The following is a 23,750-nucleotide window of genomic DNA, read 5'->3' as shown; positions in this document are numbered from 1 at the left end:
CAGGAGGGATGGGAAAAGACAGACTGGTCAAAAGAGGAAGCCTCAAGATGTCAAAAAAAAAAAAAAAAAAAAAACAAGATTAAATCTTTCAAAGTGTTGGGTGAAATCTCTTTAGGGGAATTATGGCAGGATGTGAAGGAGAGTTGCACCGGTTAGGTAAGCGTGGAGAGTTTGGAATCTGCTTCTTTAGAAAGACGGTATCCACCTCAGTGTATGTGATCACAAATCCGTTTTAGCACGAGTGTTTTTCTGATCTTTAGATATGGCGCCATCTGCTGCCACTCCCTTGTTCTTTCACCGAACAGAATATTTTCCATCTACTTTATATTAAAATACACTCTAAATAGTGAGTGTACCTACGTATTTCCATATTGTCCTTCCTTATAAGAATGTTGTTTACTTAAGCAGCACTTTGTAACTGAATCTCTACAAGTCTTTTGTGAACTTTGGTAGGTTGATCCCCTTGATATCTTCTGCACTTTTTCGTCATTTGAAGTAAGGATGCCCTTCCAACCGCCCTTTCTGTTTCTTGAGTTTTGCTATTAATTAAAAAGGAAATGCTCTTGACTTCTGATGATTTATTTTGTAGCCTGCAACTTCGTCAAAGCCATTAAGTGTCTCAATTAGCAGGATTCCCTGGGATTTTCCAAATATACCATCATATCATCAGCAAAGAGGGATTACTTTTAATCTTTTCTTCACCATCCTCATTAATATGGAAGCTCTTGGCAAGGAAGATCGATCTCTCAAATCTATCTTTCAGACAGAAAGAGAGTTCATGACCACACACTGTTTAGAAAATCAAGAGGATAAAATGGACAATTTTTATCACGCAAAATTAAAAAGGTTTTGTAAAAGCAATGCAAAAATGAGAAGGGAAACAATTAAATGGGAGAAATATTTGCTACAGGCTTCTCAAATAAAAGTGTCATTTCCGAGACACAAAAGTAACTGATCCAAATTTATACAAAAATAAAAGAACCACTTCACAAATGATAAATAGTAAAAGATGTTAACAGGCAATTCTCAGGGGAAGAAATGTAAGCTATCAATGTCCATGTGAAAAAAAATGCTCCAAATTACTAGTAATTATGGGAATACAAATTTAAAGCTGCGGTAAAATTATACTTCACACCTATGAGATGAGCAAAAAAGACAAAAATAAAAAATTATATGTTGAAGGGACTGCAGGAAAACAGGTATCCCAATGCACTGTTGGTAGAGATATGAATAGGTCCAGTCATCTGCAAAGCTATTTGGAACCATGCATATGTATATACATATCATTATGAAAATAAACAACTTAAGACTTAAGAACTCTGATCAAAGCAATGATCAGCCATGATTTCAGAAAGCTGATAATGAAAAATACTCCCCATTTCCTGACAGAGAGATGATGGACTAAATAATCAGAGTAAAACATACATTTCTGGATATAGGCTAATATGGGGCTTTGTTTTATTTGTCAACGCATATTTGTTAAAAAAAAAAATGTTTCCTTTTTTTTCCCAGTGGAAGTGGGCAGGGGAGAAAATGAATTCTTGTTAGTTAAAACTAATTTAATTTTTTAAAAAAAGGATGGATGTTTCTTGAAGACAGTGTCTGGTTTTGCTTTAATTCTGTAATGTCTGCTTGCAGCGCCAAGCCTAGCATATAGTAAACAAAATAAATACTTGACTGAATGAACATTTATTAAGCACTTCCTATAGAAGACAGGCAAAAACCAAAGCCTTCACTCTCAAATAACTTACATTCCCCGAGGAGATCTAATATGTAAAATAAAAACGGGATAATTTGAGAAGGAAGTGCATACAGTTAGGGATATCAGTTCAGAATTCTGAAATAACTCCTGAGCTTAGTTATTAAGCAAATTAAGGATTCTAAGACGTATGAGATGCTGTTCCACCCACTCCACATGGCCAGGCGCAGAGAGATGAAATGCAGACTCGGGGAAGCTAAGGAAGTCTAAAGTAACAAATTTGCACTCGTCCGTTTTCTGTCCTTTCCCCGGGAAGTCTTCGGAAACTTTCTTGCTAGTCTCTAGTGTCCCATCTGTTGAAGAAAAGAGTGGTAATCTCTGTATGCTTAGCAGCCTTGTTTTGTACTGGAAGTTCTCTGGAATAGAAAAGTTCTTTAAAAATTAACTTCCCTGACCGGGAATCGAACCCGGGCCGCGGCGGTGAGAGCGCCGAATCCTAACCACTAGACCACCAGGGAAGACGAAAGTTCCTCCTCTGGTATCGTTCTCGTAGCACGAATGCAACAGGACTTCCTTGTTTAACTATATATTCATTAGATCTGCTTTTTCCGGTTCAGAGAGCTGTATCAAAGCGCAGTTTTTGTTCCAGAACTCGGAGCTCTGCGGTCAACAAGTTGTCCTGCCTGGAGCTGGGCGGCTTCGAGAGAAAACCCGGGTAAATTCTCTGCCCCTCCAGTGACTCCTGAGACTGGAACCCCGCTAAAACTCAGGCTGCATAAGTGGCTAGGACTCCCGAAAGGGAGCCGAAGGGGAAAGGTCTCCTCTGATTGGACCAGAGAGGGAAGGCCAGAGAACCCAAGAGAAAGTGGGGGTCCTTTGGGAATTTAAGCATGGAAGCTGCCAGACCGGACATTTGCTTTGCATTTCCACAGCACAACTGGTTGGGTCCTTCGACACAGAGCTCTGGGTTCCGTCCTGTTCCCACAAGGGTGACGCTGCCATGTTCAAAGCTTTGAACTTTTGCTCTTTCCTCCCGGAGTCCCAGCGCAAATCTCCTATTAAAGTTAAGGTTTGCTTCATCTTCAGCAACTTCCCAAAAGGAAGTGACGGAATCCCCCCGGCTTTCAGTCTTCGTCAAGGAATTCTCTACTTCTCGAACTCTTAGTCTAAATGACAAAAGTAGAAACAAACACTGAGCTCTAGACTTGATATTTGTTCATTCTGTGTTCAGGGAAAGAAACACGTCAAATCCGTGTCCCACACATCTTAATACAGGTGAAAGTCTAAAATGAAATGGAAAGCAGAAGGGCAGAAACGAAACGGGCAACGTCGCCGGAGAGTTCAAATGAATAAAGGACAGCCAGCCTAATCACTTGTGGACTTTTTCTGTCGATATTTTCATTAACTAGTGGGAGGTGCGGTACTAGGAACACTTTCGACTTATCACAAAATTTCGAATAGGAAGAGAGTGAGTTTAAACTTTTGGTTCTGCCTGGGGGCTCCCGGATAGAGGTATAAAAAGACAGATAATTCTTGAGGGGATTTTTATTCCCCCCCCCCCCTCTGGATCCGCTCCTCCCTTCCCCCTCTCCCTCCCGGCCATTATGTGAACTTGGTCCATTTGGCCCAGAGTTGAAGACCCTTGGAGGAAGGGAGGGAGAGAAGAAAGGAAGGAGGGAGGGAAGAAGAAAAAGAGGAGAGGGACGGAGAGAGAAGAGGGAGGGAGGGAGAGAGAGAGACAAAGAGAGTCCAGATCTTGAGGACTCTACATTAGGATCATCTGAGGGAACTGGGGATGTTTAATCATGAGAAAAGACTTGGAGGAGATTCTAAGCTTCAAATATTTTCAAGGGTTTTCATATGGAAGAAGTTTTATACTTGTTCTGCTTAGCCCAAAGGCAGAAGTAGCTATAGGAGAGTTTTAGACTTGATCTAAAGAAAAACGTCCTAACAATTAGAATTATCCAATAGTGGAAGGGATTGTCTTAGGAGATGGTTTCTTCCCCTCAACAGAGATCCTCAGGCAGTGTAAATGCCTACTTCTGTTGTCAATGAGGGGATTGGTTTTTTCCAAAATTTTTTCTCTGAGATTCTGTGATTTTTCTCAAGAATTCCCTGTGAGTTGCTAGTTTCTCGATCAATCATTTCTTCCAGTTTCTGCACCATCCACATACCACCGAACATGTAGGTAGTTTTCACTCTTATATAAACTGGAATCTGTAATTCCAAGGAGAAAGCAAGTACCAGAAGTTCCTTTCTCTCCTCCAAACTGCCGACTTGGGAGCCTTAAATAAATGGACTGTTCTTTGCTCTGCTCTGTTTTGTTCAAAGATGATATGAGAGGTAAAGCGATCATTCTACTCTAAACCAGTTTATCTCTCTTGACTGGATTCACCATTTTTTAACAGTATAGCAGAATTCCATTATATTCATTCCTCAGTGGGCATCTACTTTGTTTCCAGCTCTTTGTTTATTCCAGAAAGTAGTTATAAATATTTTCTTGTACATAGGACCTTTTTTGTCATTAACCTTCTAATGATATGTGCTTATTAGTGTAATCTTTGGGTCAAAGGGTTTGGACATTTTAATCATTTTCTTCACATAATTGTTTTCCATAATAGTCTGACTAATTCATAAAGCTCCACCAACAGTGCATTGGGATGCTTGTCTTCCCATCATCCCTCTAAATATTGACTATTTTCCATCCTTTTTCATCTTTTGCCAATTTTGTTGGTTATAAGGTAAAGTCTCAAAGTTGATTTGCATTCCTCTGATTATCAGTGGTTTGGGGAAGTTTTTCCTATTTTGTCTTTCAATTTCATATAATCCAAATTATCTATACTGTCCTTTATGATCACTTCTGTCTCTTGTTTGGTGAAGAATTAACCCCTCAAGCTATACCTGTGAAAAATTTCTGATGTGGTTCTCTTAGAACCCAGAATCTCTCCCTTCGGTCCCCTTTGTGACATATTCTCTCTGCCTGGCAATCACTTTTACTCTCTTTGTGCCATTTCTTTCACCACAGATGTGTGACTTCATCTTGAATGAATCTATGACCTTCCTATAACCCCAAAGTAAGAAACTGAGATCAAAGGATATTGTCCTCATAAACTTCTAATAATGAAAAAGGTTCATGTGTGACAATGCAATCTTCCCTTTTTCCATTTGCCCAAAAAGTTTCAGTGCAGTTCAGACAATCTAAATTTTAGCCAGCAGAGGGAGCCCTTTCCCCATCACACAGGCAATTTAGTGCTTTTATTTATAATGCATACATGAAAAATTCCTCAAAATCCTTTCTTTTTAATTTTTAAATTTATTTGTACAAAGTATTTGTTATATCTCTCAATTTCACTCAATTAAATGGTAAAAAGGCAAAATAAAATCCTAGTAACAAGTATGCATGCTCCATCAAAACAAATTCTCACACTAGCCATGTTCAAAAATGTTTGCTTGTTGTGCATTTTAAGTCCATCGCCTCTCTGGCAGGAGGTGGCTAGCACATTTCATATTCAGTCCCCTGCTCCTGCATTTTACCATTGCAGTGATCACAGTCCTAAAGTCTTTAAAAGTTGTTTTTCTTTCTAATGTTGCTGTCACTAAATAAATTGTTCTTACTAGTTCTACTTACTTCACTCTTTCCCAGTTAGTAGAAATCTTTCCAGTTTCCTCTGAAACTGTCCATTTCACCATTTTGTATGGCACAATAGTATTACATTATATATGACAATTTGCTTAGCCATCCTTCAATTGGAGGACACCCTGGCCTCACTTTCCATTTTGAGGTTACTATGCAGAGTTGCTATAAATCTTTTTGTACATATGGGTCCTTTTCCTCTTTCTTTGATCTGGAATATAAGCCTAGTAATAGTAAAAGGAAATGCAGTTTGGTGACATGGAGGGACAGTTTCAAGTGATCATCTCTTACAAAAACAAAATTTTATTGATGTCTTTTGCCTCCACATATCCTAAACTCTCAATTGTTTCAGATGACTGGTGAGAGTTTTCAGTTCCTCTTTTTAAATTTATATGTTAGGGGCAACTGGGTGGCTCAGTGGAGTAAGAGCCAGGCCCAGAAATGGAAGGGTCTGGGTTCAAATTTGACCTCTGAGTTTAAGTCTGACCTCAGATACTTCCTAGCTATGTCATCTTGGGCAAGTCACTTAACCCCCATTGCCTTAGAATCAATGCACAGATTCTAAGATGGAATGTAAGGGTTTTAAAAAAAATTACTTGTTGATATTCTTCTTGATCAGTTATCCAAGAGAGAGTTGGCTATTTGTCTTATATAATTCTGTTAGTGGCCTTCAGTTTGAATATAATTAATTATATGTGATATAAAGAATCTTTCCCAGTTAACAGCTTCCTTCCTTATATCCAATTACTTTCATTCTTGCAAATGCTTTTCGAGATTATGTTTTATCTTCTTTTATAATTTTACATTTTTCTCTCTTTTTATTTTGTAGCAAATTTTGTATAACTCCTTTTCTCTGAATCAGTTTATATGTCTTACCAGTATCCATCATTTTTAGCAGGATAGCAATATTCCACTATATTCATTCCTCAATGGGAATCTACTTTGTTTCCAGTTCTTTGCTTATTCCAGAAAGTGCTGCTATAAATATTTTCTTGTAGATAGAACCTTCTTTTGGTCATTCAACTTATAGTGATACATGCTTACTAGTGCAATCTCTGGTTCAAAAGGTGTGGACATTTTAGTCATTTTCTTCATGTTGTTGTGAAATGCTCTTTCTATAAATTGAACTAATTCATAGCTCCGCCAACAACACATTGGGGTGCTTGTCTTCCCATCATCCCTCTAAAGATTGCCTATTTGCCATCATTTTTCATCTTTTGCCAATTTTGTTAGTTGTGAGGTAAAGCCTCAAAGTGATTTAGGGCAGTTTCTCATGGCTGTCTTTCAATTTCATATAATCCAAATTACCAAACTGTCTTTTATGATCACTTTTATCTCTTGTTTGGAGAAGAACTCACCCCCACCCCCACCCCCAACCTATAACTGTGAAAGGTTATCTGATGTGGTTCTCTTTGAAATTCCTTATGACCTGCATTATTCGTGTTAATCAAACACTTTGAGTTTATTGTAGTATGCATTACAAATTAACCTGAATTTAATTTCTCCCATACTTCCAGTTTTTCCAGCGATTCTTGTCAAATTGGAATTTTCCCCAGATCATTTTATCATCTTGAACTTATTGACTTAGATTGTTTCTGCTGCATTATGCTGTCTCCACATTTATAAGTGATCTCTAATTGCCAAATCTGATGTTTTGGGGTTTTTTCAGTTCTCATCCTTCTTGACCTTTCTGTTGCATTTGACCATGTTGACCACCACCTTATCCTTTTGGATACTTTTTCCTCGATGGGTTTTTATGACATTACCATCACCTGATTCTTCTCCTACCCATTAGATTCTTACTTCCATCTTCTTTTTTTAGTTTAGCATCCAAATCATGCCTCTTGGATGTGGCAAAATTGAGACATTAATGCATTGCTGGTGGAGTTGTGAGCTGATCCAGCCATTCTGAATGGCAATTTGGAGCTATTATCAGAGGGCTTTAAAAGACTATTTGCCTTTTGATCCAGCCATAGCACTGCTTGGATTATACCCCAAAGAGATAATAAGGAAAAAGACTTGTACAAAAATATTTATAGCTGCGCTTTTTGTGGTGGCAAAAAAAAATCAGAAAATAAGAGAATGTCCTTCGATTGGGGAATGGCTAAACAAATTGTGGTGTCTGTTGGTGATGGAATGCTATTGTGCTCAAAGGAATAAAGAACTGGAGGAATTCCATGTGAACTGGAATGACCTCCAGGAATTGATGCAGAGTGAAAGGAGCAGATCCAGGAGAACATTGACGGAGACTGATACTCTGTGATGCAATCGAACATAACGGACTTTTATACTACCAGCAAAGGATCCAGAGCAAGGCTGAGGGACTTATGAGAGAGAAAACTAGCCACATTCAGAGGAAGAACTGTGGGAGGAGAAACACAGAAGAAAAACAACTGCTTGAACACATGGGCTGTTGGGGATATCATTGGGGATGTAGACTCTAAATGATAATTCTAGTCCAACTATCAATAATATGGAATTAGGTCTTGATCAATGATACATGTAAAACCCAGTGGAATTGTGAGTCAGCTGGGGTGGGTGGGTTAGGGAGGATTGGGAGAGAGGGAAAGAACATGAAATATGTAACTAGGAGACAATATTCAAAATAAAAAAAATTTCAAAAAAAACATGCCTCCTAATGGAGTGTTCCCCAAGACCCCTATTACCTACCTCTACACTCTTTGTCTTGGCCATATCATCAATACCCATGGGATTTATTTTAATCTCTATGCCAATGGCTTACAGTACTATGTATTCCATTCAATTCTGTCTTCTGGGCTTCAATCCAGGATCACCAATTGTCTGTTGGAAATTTCAAAACAAGTATCAGAAAGTCCTCTTAAATTTCACATGTTCAAAACAAAACTTACCATTTTCCCCTACAAGCCCAGCCCTCTTCCAAAGATCTCTACCCTATGAAAAATATCTCCATTCCTCTAGCCTCCTATGTTTGTGACATCGTTGTAATCTTCAACTCCATTCTCCCTCACCTTACATAACCAAAGCTTACCAACAGTTCTGTCATTATTGCATACTATATACTACAACTGGACAGAAAGAAGTACATGAGAAGTGTAGATTGCAAGTTTGGCACTGATGAAGGATATAATAATGACAGAAGTATTCAATTATCCAGGCACTCTGGCAAAAGTCGAGCAGCTAATAGCTAACTCTTTGCCTTGCTTTACCTTAATGATAATTTTATTCTTTTGGTGGAGGAACCAACAAGAGGAAATTCTATTCTGTACCTGATTTCTCACTAATAAGAACTGGTTGCTTGGTTGAAGAAGGATGGGAAGCCCTCATTCATTCAGCTAAAGCCTATGAAGTGTCTAGTTTGTGCTAAGCAAAAATAAAATACTGCCTACCCTCAAGGAGCTTACATTCTATCGGGGAGAGGGAATGAAACGAACACAAAGTAAGTTATGGAAGGATTCGGACTGGTTTTAGAGAATTTCCAATAGAATATTCATAGTACCAATGTGGATTAGCACCTTTTCTGTAACTTTCATAAACATACATGTTTGTATACCCTCATAATACCATTATACACAACACTGTATCTTTTATATCATATCTGTACATATATGTAGCTAGAAGTGGGCTCACATATAGCAAGAGCTCCAAGTATAGATAAATGACTGTTATTGTGTGGCTCAAAGGAGACAGACCAGATACATTTCTCCGACGCTTCCAAGAGAAACTTCCATTCTTGCCAGGAGTGGAAGCAGAAAGTTAAGGTCAAAGGACTTCCTTCTCTCCTCAGACAGAGGAAACATTGAGTTAGAAGAACATTTTTCAGGGCAGCTAGGTGGCTCAGTGGACTGAGAGCCAGGACTAGAAATGGAAGCTCTTGGGTTCCAAACTGACCTCAGACACTTCCCAGCTGTATGGCCCTGAGCAATACACTTGACCCCAGTTATCCAACCCTTATTTCTCTTCTGCCTTGGAACTGATACTTAATATCACTTCTAAGACAAGACAGAACTTTTTTGAAAAAAGCATATTAAGCTGCCCCTTTAAATATTATTAGTTTATTATTAGTTCCACTTAATTTCTGATTGCTTTGTCATCTGGGGGAAGAGTACCCCAAGTTCTATATCCAAGGCTTGACCCTTTCCCACCAAATACCAGTCCCACAATGAACACACACACACACACACACACACACACACACACACACACGGAAAATATTAAAGATACTCATATGTCCAAATAGGTCACAAAACAGAAATCAGAGAAGGCATGTAGAAGAATATATACCAAATAATACAAAGTGAAGGAACTCTCCCATTGGTAACAAGACAACTCGGTTCAGCCAAGAGAGTGGCCTAGATCTCACCCAAGGGGAGACTCCCCAAAGATTCTACTGTAGCTAACTGGGAATAGGGACATGATGGAGACTTCCCACTCCTCTCCTGTCTTCCCAGCCAATGAGATCACCAAGTGAAATGGTATAGTAGAGAGAGAAGAGAAGGTTAGAGTATATAATCCGGATGAGGATCCAGCAAAGGAGCCTGAGAAAGAACAGCCAGATAGGTAAAGGGAGAACCAGGAGAGAACAGAATCCAGAAAACCTAGAGAGAAGAGAGTATGAAGGCAGAGGGAAGGATCAACAGTGCCAAGGGCTGCAGAGAGGGAGAAGAGAATAAAGTTAAAGAAAAGGTCATTGGATTTGGCAACGAAGAGATTATTAGTAACTTTAGAGAGTAGTTTCAGCGGAATGATGAGGTCAAAAGTCCCATTGAAAGAGTTAGGAAGAGAGAAAGCACCTGTCGTAGAGAGTTTTTTTGAGATAGGTGTACACAGATATGATCCAAAGGAAATAAAAGTGCTCTCTTGGGAGAAGGGGAAGGTACTAGCAACATAATGATTAAGACAGCGATTGCATCAGAAATGACACTTGAGAAAAACCACAAAGGGATTGTACAAGGTGGCAGAAAGGAGGAAGGGGGAAAAAAAAAAGCTGAAGCCACAGCAGGAAAGACTTTAAACACTCAGCAAAGGACTTCATATGATATTCTCAAGGTAAATAGTAGCCACTAGGACTTCTTGAGCTCTTGAGTGACAGTCGGCTTCCTGCTTCAGGAATTTACAGTTCCCAGGTGACCTGTACCATTTCTTGAATTCAGAAATAACTCACACATACAATTTTCAAATCTTTCTATTCACTAAGCAGTCGTCGGTTCAGAAGACTTTTACAGATTTTCTAACATGTCTAAATTATGTTGTTGCTAGCTCTTCATTATTTAGTAGATTTAATAAACTGTCTTTGTTACATTGAAAGAAGTTTTGTTTTCCTACCTCCTGTTTTTATAAAATGCCCTTGTCTGTATTATAGGGAAAAGAATGGCTTAGCTACACCCACAAGTTGGAAATTAATTATTTTTAAATAAAACAGTAAGTGTCTGAAAAAAATACTTTAGGAATACCTATCTAGTCACTCTGTAAAGACTGGATTAGAGAAAGAGAGACACTGGAGGAAGTGAGACTAACTAGGATAGTAACAATCCAGGGAAGAGCTGAACTAGGGGAGCCACCACATATGTGGTGTAATTGGGACCTCAGTACTTCAGGACAAGCTTTCAATGAACCTTAATTGACTTTCTACTGTACATACAACAAAAGCTGTTCCTTCCCTTCTCTTCTTTCCTCGAGTCCCCTGCATCACCACCTTTTCCAAATATCTCAGCAAAATGAAAGACTTTTAAAAAAAATTTATTAAGTTCTTCCCATGTGCCAGGCTCCATGCTAAGTGCTGATTATGCAAATACAAACAAATAAGAGTTATTGCCTTCAAAGAGCTCATAGTCTGGAGCTAGAGATAGAAAGTGAGTTGGGGGTATGTGTAGCAAAGCATCGCCTGGAGATGGCCCAAAAGTGGTATGCTGAGCCTGAGACCAAGACCAGATAAAGTAAAAGTTAATCAAACCATATCCAGGGTTACAGGTATAGGACTTCAGATTCCAGGAGGAGGCAGAGGGGAAGCTGGAACTGCATGTGGCATAGTATAGAAAGGACATCACCTCATATTTTATTGAGAAAATGGAGGCAATTCAACATTAGTCACTTCCTGTCCCCTACGCAATCTCTCAAAGACCCTCCACCCACCTTTATTCCAGGTCCTGAAATAAGATTACCTTTCTCCTTGCTAAGGCTGACCTCTCTGCTTATACTGTTTTTTTAAAGCCCTTATCTTCCATCTTGAATCAATACTATGTGTTGGTTCCAAGGCAGAGAAGTGGTAAGGGCTAGGCAATGGGAGTCAAGTGGCTTGCCCAGAGTCACATAGCTAGGACATGCTAAGGCCATATTTGAACCCAGAATCTCCTGACTGGAGGCATGGCACTCTATTCACTGAGCCATCTAGCTGCCCCTTACTCATGCTCTTGATTCCATCCCCTTCTGTCTGTTCTCATAGATTGTCCTTACAACCATTCCCCTCTAATTTTCCAGGCTTTTCCTAGCTACTTCCTCCTTCTCCTCTATCTAAAAATATGCTCAGGTCTCCCTGATCCTTAATCACTTAACCCTACCAACCCCCTCAAGCTATCATCTAATACCTCTTCTATTCTCAAACTCCTAAAAAGCCTGCTTACACCCATTGCTTCCATGCTTTCTCTCACTTCTCAACCTCTTATAGTCTGGCTTCCAGCTTTATCTCTCATTTGAAGCTTTTCAAAGTTAACAGTGATCTCTTAATTGCCAAATCCAATGGCCTTTCCTCAGTCTTGTTATATTGACTGGCGTCCATCTTATCCCAGAAATCAATATAACAGTCTTCATCTCTTTAAAATTCTCTGCAGCATTCAATGATGTTGAAAACCTTCTCCTACTGATTCAACCATTCTGGAGGGCTATAAAACTGCACATATTCTTTGATCCTGTAATACCAGGTCTGTATCCCAACGAGATAAAAAAAAAAGGGCAAAGGGCTTACATGTATGAAGATATTTCTAGCTGCTCTTTTTGTGGTGGCAAAGAACTGGAAATTATGGGGATGTCCACTAAGTGGGGAATGGCTGAACAAATCATGGCATAATTTGGTGATGGAATACTATTGTGCTATAAGAAATGATAAGCAGGATGATTTCAGAAAAAGCTGGAAAGATCTGCAGGAACTGATGCAGAGCAAAATAAGGAGAACTGGGAAAACACTGTACACACTAACAATATTGGATGATGATTATCTGTGAAAACTTGGCTACTCTCAACAATGAACTGATCTGGGACAATCCTGAAAGAGTTATGAGGAGGAGTGGTACCCACCTTCAAGAAAGAACTGTTGGCATCGTCTTTCACATCAGAGTATCTTTGGTTTTATTTGGGAGTTTTGGTTAGGTATGAATGTGCTCTTACAACAATGACCAATATGGAAATATGTTTTGCAGGACAATAAAAACATTTCTAAAAATCCTTCTCCTCCCAAATACTGTCTCATCTCTGGAAGTAGAGGCACCTGTTTGATGATTTTTTAAAAGGCATTTAATGAAAAATGCGATGTATATATGTACATATATATGAAAGAGATCTAAGTATACATCCATATGAAAAAGATATAGGATAATATCTCAAGTGCATGGTTGGATCATCTAAGGATTTTTTAAGGATGGGAGGCACATGGGTATATTGTAGGCCTTAGGGAAGCAACCAGTAGATAGGAAAACGCTGAAAATTAGAGTATGTGAATGAGAAAAGGAGCAGTTTCCTGGAGAAGATGTCATGAAAATTGAATTAATGGTACACGTGGATGGGTTAACTTTAACAAGGTAGAAGATGAGGGTAAAATGAAGGTGGAGATAGTTAAAGGAGACATCTCGGTAATGTAAGTTGGGGAGGCGATAAGAGGAAGCTCTTGACAAATGGATTCAGCTTTTCTGGAGAAGAATGAGACAAGGTCTTCAGCTGCGATGATAGATGGGGACTTAAGGAGGGCTGGAAAAGGTTATAGTAATCATTGTGGCAAGTGTGATAATGAATCCAGTTAGGGAGGTTTTAAAAGATTGTCTTGCTGTCACAGAATCAACATATAAGGGCTAGACTTAGTGTGTACATCCAATCAGTTTGGCCTCCTTTTGTTCAAAATTCACCAGCATGAGGCATCCCCAAGCTTCAGCATCCCCAAGGGCAGGAATTATAGACTGTCGCCACCATACCTAGCCTCATCATCCTACCTTAGGGATTGAAAATCTCTGGCCTATCGGGCAGATGTAGCCCCTAACCCTTTTTCTGGTTAATAGTGGAAATGCAGGTATCCCTTTCACATCACGACTTTCCCCCCATCTCAATTTCACCATAGTGAGGGTCAGCCTAAGAAATTAAATGGGAATTTGGGGATGTTTTTCAGAAACCACAAATGGCTCCCAAAGGCCAGAAAATGACACAGAAAGAGTTTAGAAACTTAGAAATTCATAAAAACATATGTTTAGTACTGTATAAAATATCAACACATTTTATCTTTTAATACCGTAAATATACACAGTCAATACCCCATAAAAGAAAAAAATTCAGACCTTCTCTTTTTTGAAGAGAGGGCCAAAACAGTTGACTCTGATGGCTTTGGGGGAGAGGATCTAGCACCTAACTCTGGAGATGTGGGAGGGATGCCTGTCCAAAGCTAAGCTATCTACATCTCTATCTACAGTTTATGGAGGAGAAAATATGACATTATAAGGTATTGAGTGGCAATATACTAAGAGGCCATGAGATGGAGCTGCTACTCCATGAAAGCTTTTTTCCCCCTGTTTTTACCCAATTTCTTTCCTGCTCCTCTTCTCTTCATCAACTGTCAGTCACACAAAACTCTTTTTTTTTTTTTTTTTTTTGCTATTGAACGCAATTTTATGTTATCAACTCTTATTTTTTTTAACTAAGTAGATGGAATGTTTTATGAAGTAATGGGGAAAGGGATGGGATTTAGAGCTAGAGAGCCTACGTATAAAAACAGAGCGTTTACTACATATGTGTTCTTGTAAAAGAGCTTTGTTTCTTCACCTGGAAATTGAGTTCAGAAAACTAGATGACTTGTAAGGTTCCTTCCAGCTCTAAATTATGACCCATGACACAATATTTTCTTCTTAGAAGGAAAAAATTTTTACTTTTTCCTTGTGTGACACTAGAATGATTTTTACCTGTGTGATTTGCTGTCACTCTGAGGGAAACTCTTCCTGTCCTATACACTCACACATTCTAGCACCTTCCCCTATCAATTCAATGCTGGGCTTTTTATTTTATGGGAGAAGGGGGGTAATAGGAGAGGAATAGGAGGGAAAGTGGAGAGGGAGAGTAGATAGCAGCTGCACAGACCAGGAGTTTCTAAATGTGGATCTGGGAGGGGCGAGGAATATATTTTAACAGCCCCAGCTTCTCACCAACTCCAGGCTCAGATTTCTCAGGGCAGCTGGATTCTTTGGCCCTACTTTGATAGATTGGGGGTGGGGTGGGGTTTGAGGAATTTGGGGGAGGGATTTATCTCCTGGTATAGTTTTTATTTAATGTTAGCTTCTTTCAACCCCCAAATGGCACCTGTAGAAAGTAGCAATATTCAAAGGGAGGTGGGGACAAATCCAAGTACTTGCCCCAATTCCTCAAAGGCAGAACCCCATCTTTTAGCAATCCCAAAGGACTGCTGGATGAAACAGTAACTGGGTTTCATACATGATGGAAATGGATATCTGACCCGTTTCCCTGTCAAGGCCACAATCCTCATCTCTCTACACATAAACACACACACACAAAGACAAGTCTCTTTCTGCTCTCCCCCTCCCCCCAGAATTATGGTCCTGGCTATTTTTAAAACTCTCAACTCAGAGATCAGACCTCCTCCCACCTCAACACAGCCTCTCTCCCCCATCCCCAGCTGTCCATCCCTTTGGTAATATGTTCACTGCTCACTCCCCAAATCTTTCCTAGCTCCTTGGCTTCAGAGACGTTGTAGCTAGGGCTCAGGACTGAGGGGGTGAGAGAAAAGGGACATGGAAGAGGAGACATGGGACCCTTGGATGAAGCCGATAGACAGTAGGCAACACTGGATGGAAAACTGGATATCAGACTGACACTTGACCTCTGGACACAGTAAGTCACCACAAAGTTAAAGCTTCTTTGAAAAGGTTTTGGGTTAAGATTTGAGTTTACATTTTTCTTAATGCTATGAATCATGGACAGCAACCTCAGTTCCTCTAGGCTGCATTGACTGGTAGTCCCATTCTGCTCATGCTGACATAAGAAATGTACGTTGACATGCTGACTACTCTGTGCCAAGGAGGTAATAAGGGGGTATGAAATTGTCTGGTAAAATGACTTGGCTGAGAGGGCCATTTCTCTAGGAGAAAGACTTAAGGGGCTACATCTTTTTTCTCTCACTTTCCCTCACCTGAGTCTTACAGCCAGAAATCGTCCAGTTCCACTTTCACCATTTGTCTCAGACTTCTTGGTAGGTTTTAAGAGGTGTTCTCTAAGCCTCACCTTGGTGGTTCTCTCTGCCAAGGCTAAATCTAGACTCAGATCACTGGTCATCGACACCCCCTCCACCCACCTCCCACCTCTGCATTGTGGATTTGGGGAGGTAGCTTTCATCTACAGGTCTCCCTACACAATATTGGTCCCTCTCTGGTCTATGCTTCACCTGTATGACCTTTTGCTAGCTCCACTTCAATTTTAGCCCTTGGTTCTCCACCAGGAGGAGATTAGTGGTGGGTGATTAGTCTCGCTCACTGTATGCACTGGAAAAGGTCATTCTTTATTTGTCAGAGCTGAAGACATTAATAGTGAGAGTAGCATTACAAGAATATTAGGAAAAGCAAAGGAGTTGTTGGATCAGAAAAAAAAAAGATTGATTTGCACACTTGCTTTGCATTTGTTATTCAATGGAAAAAGCAAATGGGTGGCTATCATCTTGCCTATCCAGGACTCTCTAGTCTCCAAAAGAAGTGTTGGCTATTCCTAGATTTATCCCCTCTTTTTCATTCTCCTGATCCAGATGTGGAGGGAATGGCATGTCAGCTGGGTCTTCAATTGACCCCTGAATAAAGGAGTTATGTTTCTGAAATATTCCCGGATTGTGCTCCTATTGAGGAGCCCATTGGGGTAACAGAGTAGCTCTGTCCCCTTGTTCATTTGCTTTTTGACCCTTCTACTGTTTGGTCAGCTCAGGATGGGTCAGTCCAGTGGACTTTGCACCCTGCCAACCCCATCCCATCCTCCTTCCACTTCAGGCTAGGGGTGTTGCATAAGGGGCCTGGAGTGACCATGGGGAAAAGACCCAGAGCCAGAAAGGCTCCCCAACCCCTACATCTTCAGTTCTCTCCTCTCATTCCTATCTCCCATCATTTCTTTGACCTCCATAGAACCCCTATAACTATTCTCAGTCTTTGTCTCCTCTCATTCAACTTCCAACCAGATTTCTCTTTGACCAAGGTCCCTTCCAGGGAATCCAGCCAGCAGTCGGAAGAGAACTGGGGACCAGGGGGGACCTGGCTGGATAGGAATGAGGGAACCAAGCCATTCCCCAAGTCCCTGGTCCCCCCGAAGCAGCTCCTCAACTCTAAGCACCCTCACTCTTCTTCTGCTCTTCTGTGGACATGGTAAGGGGAGGATGGGGCAAGGGGCTGTGGGAGGTAAGGGGATAAGGGAATGCAATCAAGCCCCAAGAGATCCTAATCATTTGTATCCAAACTCAGAACTACAAGGGATAGATCACAGAACAAGGGATATTGAAAGGGGGAAATGGAAAGGGAAGACTCTGGGAGGTGAGGCGGAGAGACCGACAAGATCTCTTGGCTGAGGGAGGATATCTCTTTTGGGAGAAAGACTCGGGGACTATATTTGCATTGTACTCGGGCCACAGGGAAAGGCAAAGGGGTTGCCAACTGTTTAATGGAGGCAGAGTAAGTAGTCCTCAGTTGGCAATGTGGAGTTTGGCAAGCTGGGATCCAAAGGAACTGTGGGAGGGCTACTCTGGTTAAGGACAGAACCTGGGGCCCTTCTGACAATATCTTCCCCTCTCCATCCTCTCTCTCTTCCTGGTCCCCCCAACCTTTAACCTTTTCCTCTTTCCTCTTCCTCCCCCCATTTCCCACTCCCTCTACCAGCTCACTCTCAATGCAAAATTCTCCGCTGCAACGCCGAGTATGTATCATCCACGTTGAACCTACGAAGTGGGGGATCTTCTGGAGGGAACCGGGGAGGCGGAATCCGGGGCCCAGGAGCGAACTCTGGAGGCCTGTGTCGAGCACTGCGCTCCTATGCGCTCTGCACCAGGCGCACTGCCCGAACCTGCCGCGGGGACCTGACCTTCCATTCCGCTGTCCAAGGGATAGAAGATTTGATGATCCAACACAACTGCTCCCGCCAGGGTCCCACGGCCCCACCCCCTCCGCAGGGTCCAGCCCCTCCTGGCGCTGGCCCCGCCCTTTCCTCAGGCCCCCCAGCTCCGGACCCCTGTGACTATGAAGGACGGTTTTCTAGATTGCATGGCCGTCCCCCAGGCTTCTTGCATTGTGCAGCCTTCGGGGATCCACACGTACGCAGCTTCCACCATCACTTCCACACATGCCGTGTCCAAGGCTCCTGGCCTCTACTGGACAACGACTTCCTTTTCGTCCAGGCTACTAGCTACCCGGTGGCCACAGGAGCCAACGCTACTGCCACGGGGAAGGTCGGTTATAGACAGTCAATCCTTGTGAACGGCTTTGGTTCCACTATCACGACCTGCACAACCACTGGCTGATTAATTTCCTTGGTACTAGTTACCCCCTAAATACGCACTAGCCGCTCTGGTCCTCATTGGTCATTCCCTCATTCCCTACTGGCCCCTCCCCACACTGTTGGCCACCCTCGGGGTCAGACTCTCCCTCTCCGTTACTCTTAACTACTTCCTCCCCACAGCTTCTCATCCTTTCCCTTCACTACAGCATCTCCTTTTATTCCTTCCTATTGGTTACGTTTCACGTCCAGGAAATTCAAAAGAAAATGGGGAGTGAGGTAACTCCAAGGAAAGGAAGGTCCTGGGAGCTGCTATGATTGTGACTGGAGGAGGAAGAAAGGGAGGTTAGATTTGGACTGGGAACAGGGACTGCTTGATATTCAGGGAAGCCTAGAAGTGCAGTGAAGAGGACCGGCTATTTTAGCTTGAAATAGATGGATTTGGAGCTGGGGCAGAGGGTGGTTTTTAGGAGAGATCAGGTGGACCAGAAATGAACTTTTCCTCTCCTTCCCCAAACAGCTCACTATCATATTCAAGAATATGCAGGAATGTATTGATCAAAAAGTCTACCAGGCTGAAGTGAACAATCTACCAGCAGCTTTTGAAGATGGGTCAGTCAATGGAGGAGACCGCCCTGGAGGTTCAAGTTTGACCATCCGTGCTGAGGCACCTGGGAGCCATGTGGAGATTAGAGCTGCCTACATTGGCACAACCATCATTATTCGGCAAGCAGCTGGTCAGCTCTCTTTTTCCATCCGGGCAGCTGAAGAAGTGGCAAGAGCATTCTCAGCTGAGCAAGATCTACAGCTCTGTGTAGAGGGATGTCCCCCAAGTCAGCGACTCTCCCATTTGGAGCGACAGAGAAGAGGGGCTTTGACTTTTGATGCTGCTAGGCAATTGTGCAAAGAAGGACTACCAGTTGAAGATGCTTATTTTCATTCATGTGTCTTTGATGTTCTGACCTCGGGTGACCCCAACTTCACTCTGGCTGCTCAAGCTGCCCTAGAAGATGCTCGGGCCTTTTTGCCAGATCTGGAGAAGTTGCATCTCTTCCCTCGTGATGCTGGAGTTCTCCTCACGTTTATACCTCTCCTGACTCCAATCCTTACTGGGATCCTTGTTTTCTGGTATACCATCTAATGAACCCTCCCACAACCACTTTGGGAACCTAGGTCTTCCTTTAACCCACCTAAGGGAATGATTTAGTAGAAACAACACTGGGACAGGACAGAGTACTTGAGGAAAGGAAGAAGGCAAGAAGAGATAGTCTCAAAGTCTGAAAATGGCCTGATGACATTTCCCTAGATGTTTACAAATGGGCTAAAATCAAGGATAGGAGTGACCACAGTATAGGTAAATGGGGATGGGGGTAGGACTAGAGTCCCTGTTTACTACATCTCTCCAGGAAAGCTCTTCATGACCTTCCTAGACTTTATGGTGAGCAAATTCTCCTACTACAGTTCCCTGTGGAGTGACTTGGAGTCATGGAAGGCATGAGATCATGGTTTCTGAGTAGAAAAGTATACAAGAGGTATATGTGTTCGTTACCTACAAAAAACAAAAATAAAAACAAAAGCAATTTGATAAATTAGTATATACCTTTTATTGGTATAGGCATCCCCTCTGTCAATGCAGATCAAAACCATCAATGGCTTTGCATCCAGTTCATCACATTTCCCCATAGATCCAACACACTCTTCTCCTTTTAGTATCAAAGGGATACCAATAGACTACTATGATTATGTCTTTCATTCTCAATATATGACTCATCTCCTTTTAAAGAAGTCCATATACTTCATATACTTGATGTTTTTTTATACAGCTTCTCCAGTGAATGTCTTTTTTTTTTTTTTTAAGAAACATTCTGCAACCTAGGGGTTTAGAATTAAAAAAAATTCTGTACCCTGGATCTGGTTTTGCCTCCTCCTAGCTCTATGATCTTATGTAAGCCACAATTCTTTAAGTGACAGTTCTTTATCTGTAAAACAGAAAGAATACTCACCACTTAGTAAACTGTGAAAAGGGTACTCAAATGTGAGCTATCATTACTTATGCACAGCATGCCTCTTTTCATGACCTTCTGGTTATTCGTAAGTTTAATTCTTTTGAGATCATGATCTTCCATGATTAGAAGTCATATTGGCAACAAAAGGAGAATTAATACTATTGTTTCAGATGTCGGACTTTTTCAATACAGAGCACTTTGGGATCACTGAAATCACTGTACAAACCACAAAATGGAAGAAAGATCCAATGATTTTCATTTACTGTTTTCCTTTTCAGTACAAGGAAAAGGGCTATAAGCTCTTTGTGTCCAGGAACAGTTTTCTTTTCGTCTGTGTCCTCAGAGCCTACTAGCCTCTGTTAAGGGTTTAATAAATGTTTATTGAATTGAATGGGGGAAACTGTTTTGATTTCTTCTAAACCAAGTCAGAATAGAATTTCTCTGCCTTTGAGATGGTGCTCATTTTAGACAGAAATCCAATGCCTCCCTCTCTTCAATATAGTCTACAATTAAAATTATGAATTCCGTTCATATGTTTCTATTGCCTATTTTGAATCTTCCAAAGGGGACTGGAAGAAATAGCAGCATGGGGCATAGTAAAAGTCTTCTTCATTTTATTAATCATCAAGTATTTATTTAGCATCTGTTGGGCATTCAGCTTTGTTCTAACTTCCAAGAGATCCCACTGTGGGGTATACATAATTATAATGCCCAGTCCCTGACCATAAAGAGCTTGAAGTCTCTTTGGAGAAATAAGACTGCCAACAAATAACAAGCATTTGTTAAGCACCTATTATATACCAGTCACCCTTTTAATTGCTGGATATAAACAAAAAAGAAAACCTGCCCTCAAGTAGCTTACATTCTTTTGGAGGAAACAATATATATAGGTGCAAATATGTACAGGATATTTACAAAATAAATTCAAAGTATCTTGGAGGGGGAGGCTCTAGCAGGACAGAAATCAGGAAAGCTGGTGCATGAGCTGAGCTCAAGGGAAACTAGAGGTTTTGAGAGGCAGAAGTCAGGAAGTATTCCAGGTTTGATGATTATAGCCTGTGAAAAAATACAAAGATGGGGGAGAGAGTTTTGTGTTTGAAGAACAACATGAAGCCAGTTTGGCTGGGTCATAGAGCATGTGAAAAGGCACAATGTAGAATATGACTGGAAACGTAGGTTAAGCTAGGTGGTAAAAGGGCTTTAAATTAGAATAGGAGTTTGTATTTGACTCTAGATGTGTAGAGAACCACTCAAATTCATTGAGCAAGAGAGTAAAATGTTTAGCTCAGTGTTTAAGGAAAAAATCTTTTTGTTAGTTGTGTGAAGGATGGATCAGAGAGTGAAGATTCTGGAGGGAGGAAGACAAATGAGGAGGCTATTACAAAAGACTACCAAAACATGAAAAGGACCTGTACAAGGTCTGCAGTGGAAGTAAAATTAACTTTTTGTTATTTGTTTTTGGCAATTGATTTGATATGCAAAGTGAGAGGAAGAGGATTTGTAAACCTGGGCAGCTAAGATAAGGAACCTTCAATAGACATGGGTAAATTCAGAAGATGGAAGGGTTGGAGGTAAAATGATAATTAAGTTTTGTTTTGGATCTGTTGTCTGAGATGCCTCTGGACCTAAATGGCCAGTAGGCAGTGTTTAAGTCTAAAGCTCAAAAGGAAAACTAGGATTGAATATGTAGAACTAGTATTCATAAACAGGAGCTGATGAGATCAACAAGAGAAAAGATAGAGAGCAGAAAAGAGGCCAGGGGTGAGATAGCTAGATTGCTCAGTGGATTGAGAGCCAAGTGTAGAGATGAGAGGGCTTGGATTCAAATTTTGACTTCAGACACTTCCTAGCCATGTGACCATTGCCTAACCCTTGCTGTTCTTCTGTCTTCTGCCTTGGAACCAATGGGGGGGGGGGGGAGAGAGAGAGAGAGAGAGAGAGAGAGAGAGAGAGAGAGAGAGAGAGAGAGAGAGAGAGAGAGAGAGAGAGAGAAGGAGCCTTTCCATAATCAGGTAGCACCTAACTATGGATGATGGTGTAGCAAAGGAAACCGAAAAGGAGTCAGAGCAGCAGAAAACCAAGAGAAAAGTGTTACAAGACCCAGAGAGAGGGAGAAGGGAAACAACAGTATTAAGTTCTTTAGAGAGAATTTAGAAGGATAGCCTAAGAACATTGAATAATATAAGAAGATAGTGTCTTAAAAATCTATTTAAGTTTAAAACTGCACTAAGATTTTTAGAACATCCTGCATATAACAAAATGATAAATTATGTGCTACAAATGCCATAGAAATTCAGAAGTAAGGGAGATCAATGGGGGGTGAAATATTTAAGGAAGCCATCATAGAAAAAGTGGGTCTTGAGCTGGGCCTTGAAGGATGAATAGGAATTTGTTTGGTAGAAGTAAGAGAGGAAAACATTCCAGGCAAAGGAAACAACATACTTCAGGGATTATTAACCTAGGGTCCATGGATGCTGAAGAGGTCTATGTATAGGTTTTACTGGGCCCATGAATTTGGACAGAAAAAAATAGTTATACTTCTATTTTCACTTTGCAATCTGTTAAATTCAATTAATGTTTATTAAGTGCCTACAAATGTCAGGCACTGTGCTATGTGTTGGGGATCCAACTAACAAAAAGACAGTCTCTTCCCTCAATAATCCTATAGTCTAAAAAGAGCAACACACAAAAGGAACAAAAGGAAGCAGGAAAGGGAGGGGGGAGATTGATAGGACACCTAAGAGTACCAGGAACCAGGGCATCTTGAAACCAGGTAGGGCAACAGATAAGATGGAGTGATCTTCTAGTTTGTTTCTGCCCTCCAGAAAGGAAGGCATTGGGAGGATTTTGGTATTCCACCTGCCAGCCCTCTAAACAAAGAGGAGAGGAAGTTGAGGGAGATGGAATCAATTGAGGCTTGAGTTACTGTCCCCTGGAAAAGATATCTTATTTGGTGGAGTTGAAACCAGATAGGGTAGGAGATGCAATGGAGAAAATAAAAGTTTCCTTTATAATCTATGCATTTTGTTTTATTTAAAAAACAAATGCATTTAGAAATATTATTCTGAGGAGACCCTAGGCTTCACCAGCAGAGGCCATGACACAAAATAAGTTAAGAACTCTTGACATAAGTAGAGATAACAAGTTCAAAATGAGCACATTCTATTTGGGGGGCAATAAGGAAATCAGTCTGACTAGGTGGAAAAGCAAAAAAATAAGGATATATAGGCACAACCAGCCTGAATTATGACTTTGACAAACAGGTAAATTTAGATTTAGGAGATCAAATATTTAGAGTGTTTGATCCTAGAATGACTTGATGGAAACATTTTTATTCCATTCAGAGAAATTCAGAAAGGGCTAGAGAAAGGAAGGCAAGCTGGAAAGATCCAGTATTCAGAGCAGAAGACTAAAAAGAGACAAAGTAAGGGATTGAGGAATGCTCTAAAAAAATAGACTGGTCTTAGGCAAAGCTATATGGTCTAGGTTTGCCTTCAATGTCCTGCCTCCTTTGAGTTTGTGCAGTCCCTTTCCCTATCTATTCCTCTTCCCTCTAATGCCTAAACTAAGCAAAAACTGACCAAATGCAGGAAGCTAGATGGGAAAATTAATTTAAAATTCAATATAATTTTAGATGCCCATTCCCCACACACTTTGAAAGTCTTCCCCTTTTAATCACCATTTAAGGTGTACTCTCAACCAATACCTA

General features: G+C 40.9%; 1 protein-coding gene, 1 long non-coding RNA gene and 1 other non-coding gene across 6 annotated transcripts; 1 reads left to right on the top strand and 2 right to left on the bottom strand.

Moving 5' to 3' along the window:
* Positions 1–471: 471 nt before the first annotated feature.
* On the bottom strand, positions 472–17,494 carry LOC123244236. Its single transcript, XR_006506072.1, has 3 exons — positions 17,428–17,494; positions 8,004–8,135; positions 472–2,865 (listed from the first exon to the last, which is right to left on the bottom strand). It is a non-coding gene; the product is annotated as an uncharacterized LOC123244236 (long non-coding RNA).
* On the bottom strand, positions 2,146–2,217 carry TRNAE-CUC. Its single transcript has one exon. It is a non-coding gene; the product is annotated as a tRNA-Glu (tRNA).
* On the top strand, positions 12,720–20,432 carry HJV (hemojuvelin BMP co-receptor). 4 transcript variants are annotated; one of them, XM_044672584.1, is made up of 4 exons: positions 12,725–15,407; positions 16,749–16,915; positions 17,423–17,988; positions 18,556–20,432. In XM_044672584.1, the coding sequence occupies exons 2-4, from the start codon at positions 16,819–16,821 to the stop codon at positions 19,174–19,176; spliced, it is 1,284 nt and encodes a 427-aa protein (XP_044528519.1). In that variant the 5' UTR covers positions 12,725–15,407; positions 16,749–16,818; the 3' UTR covers positions 19,177–20,432. The 4 variants fall into 4 exon arrangements, with proteins under 4 accessions (XP_044528518.1, XP_044528519.1, XP_044528520.1 ...); XM_044672585.1 differs by having other exon boundaries at positions 16,732–16,915; XM_044672583.1 differs by having other exon boundaries at positions 12,720–16,915.
* Positions 20,433–23,750: the final 3,318 nt, after the last annotated feature.

This window comes from Gracilinanus agilis, chromosome 4, assembly GCF_016433145.1.
Source record: "Gracilinanus agilis isolate LMUSP501 chromosome 4, AgileGrace, whole genome shotgun sequence".
NCBI classification, from domain to species: domain Eukaryota; kingdom Metazoa; phylum Chordata; class Mammalia; order Didelphimorphia; family Didelphidae; genus Gracilinanus; species Gracilinanus agilis.
The sequence above is the reverse complement of the archived record's forward strand: the minus strand, read 5'-3'. Positions and strand labels throughout refer to the sequence as shown.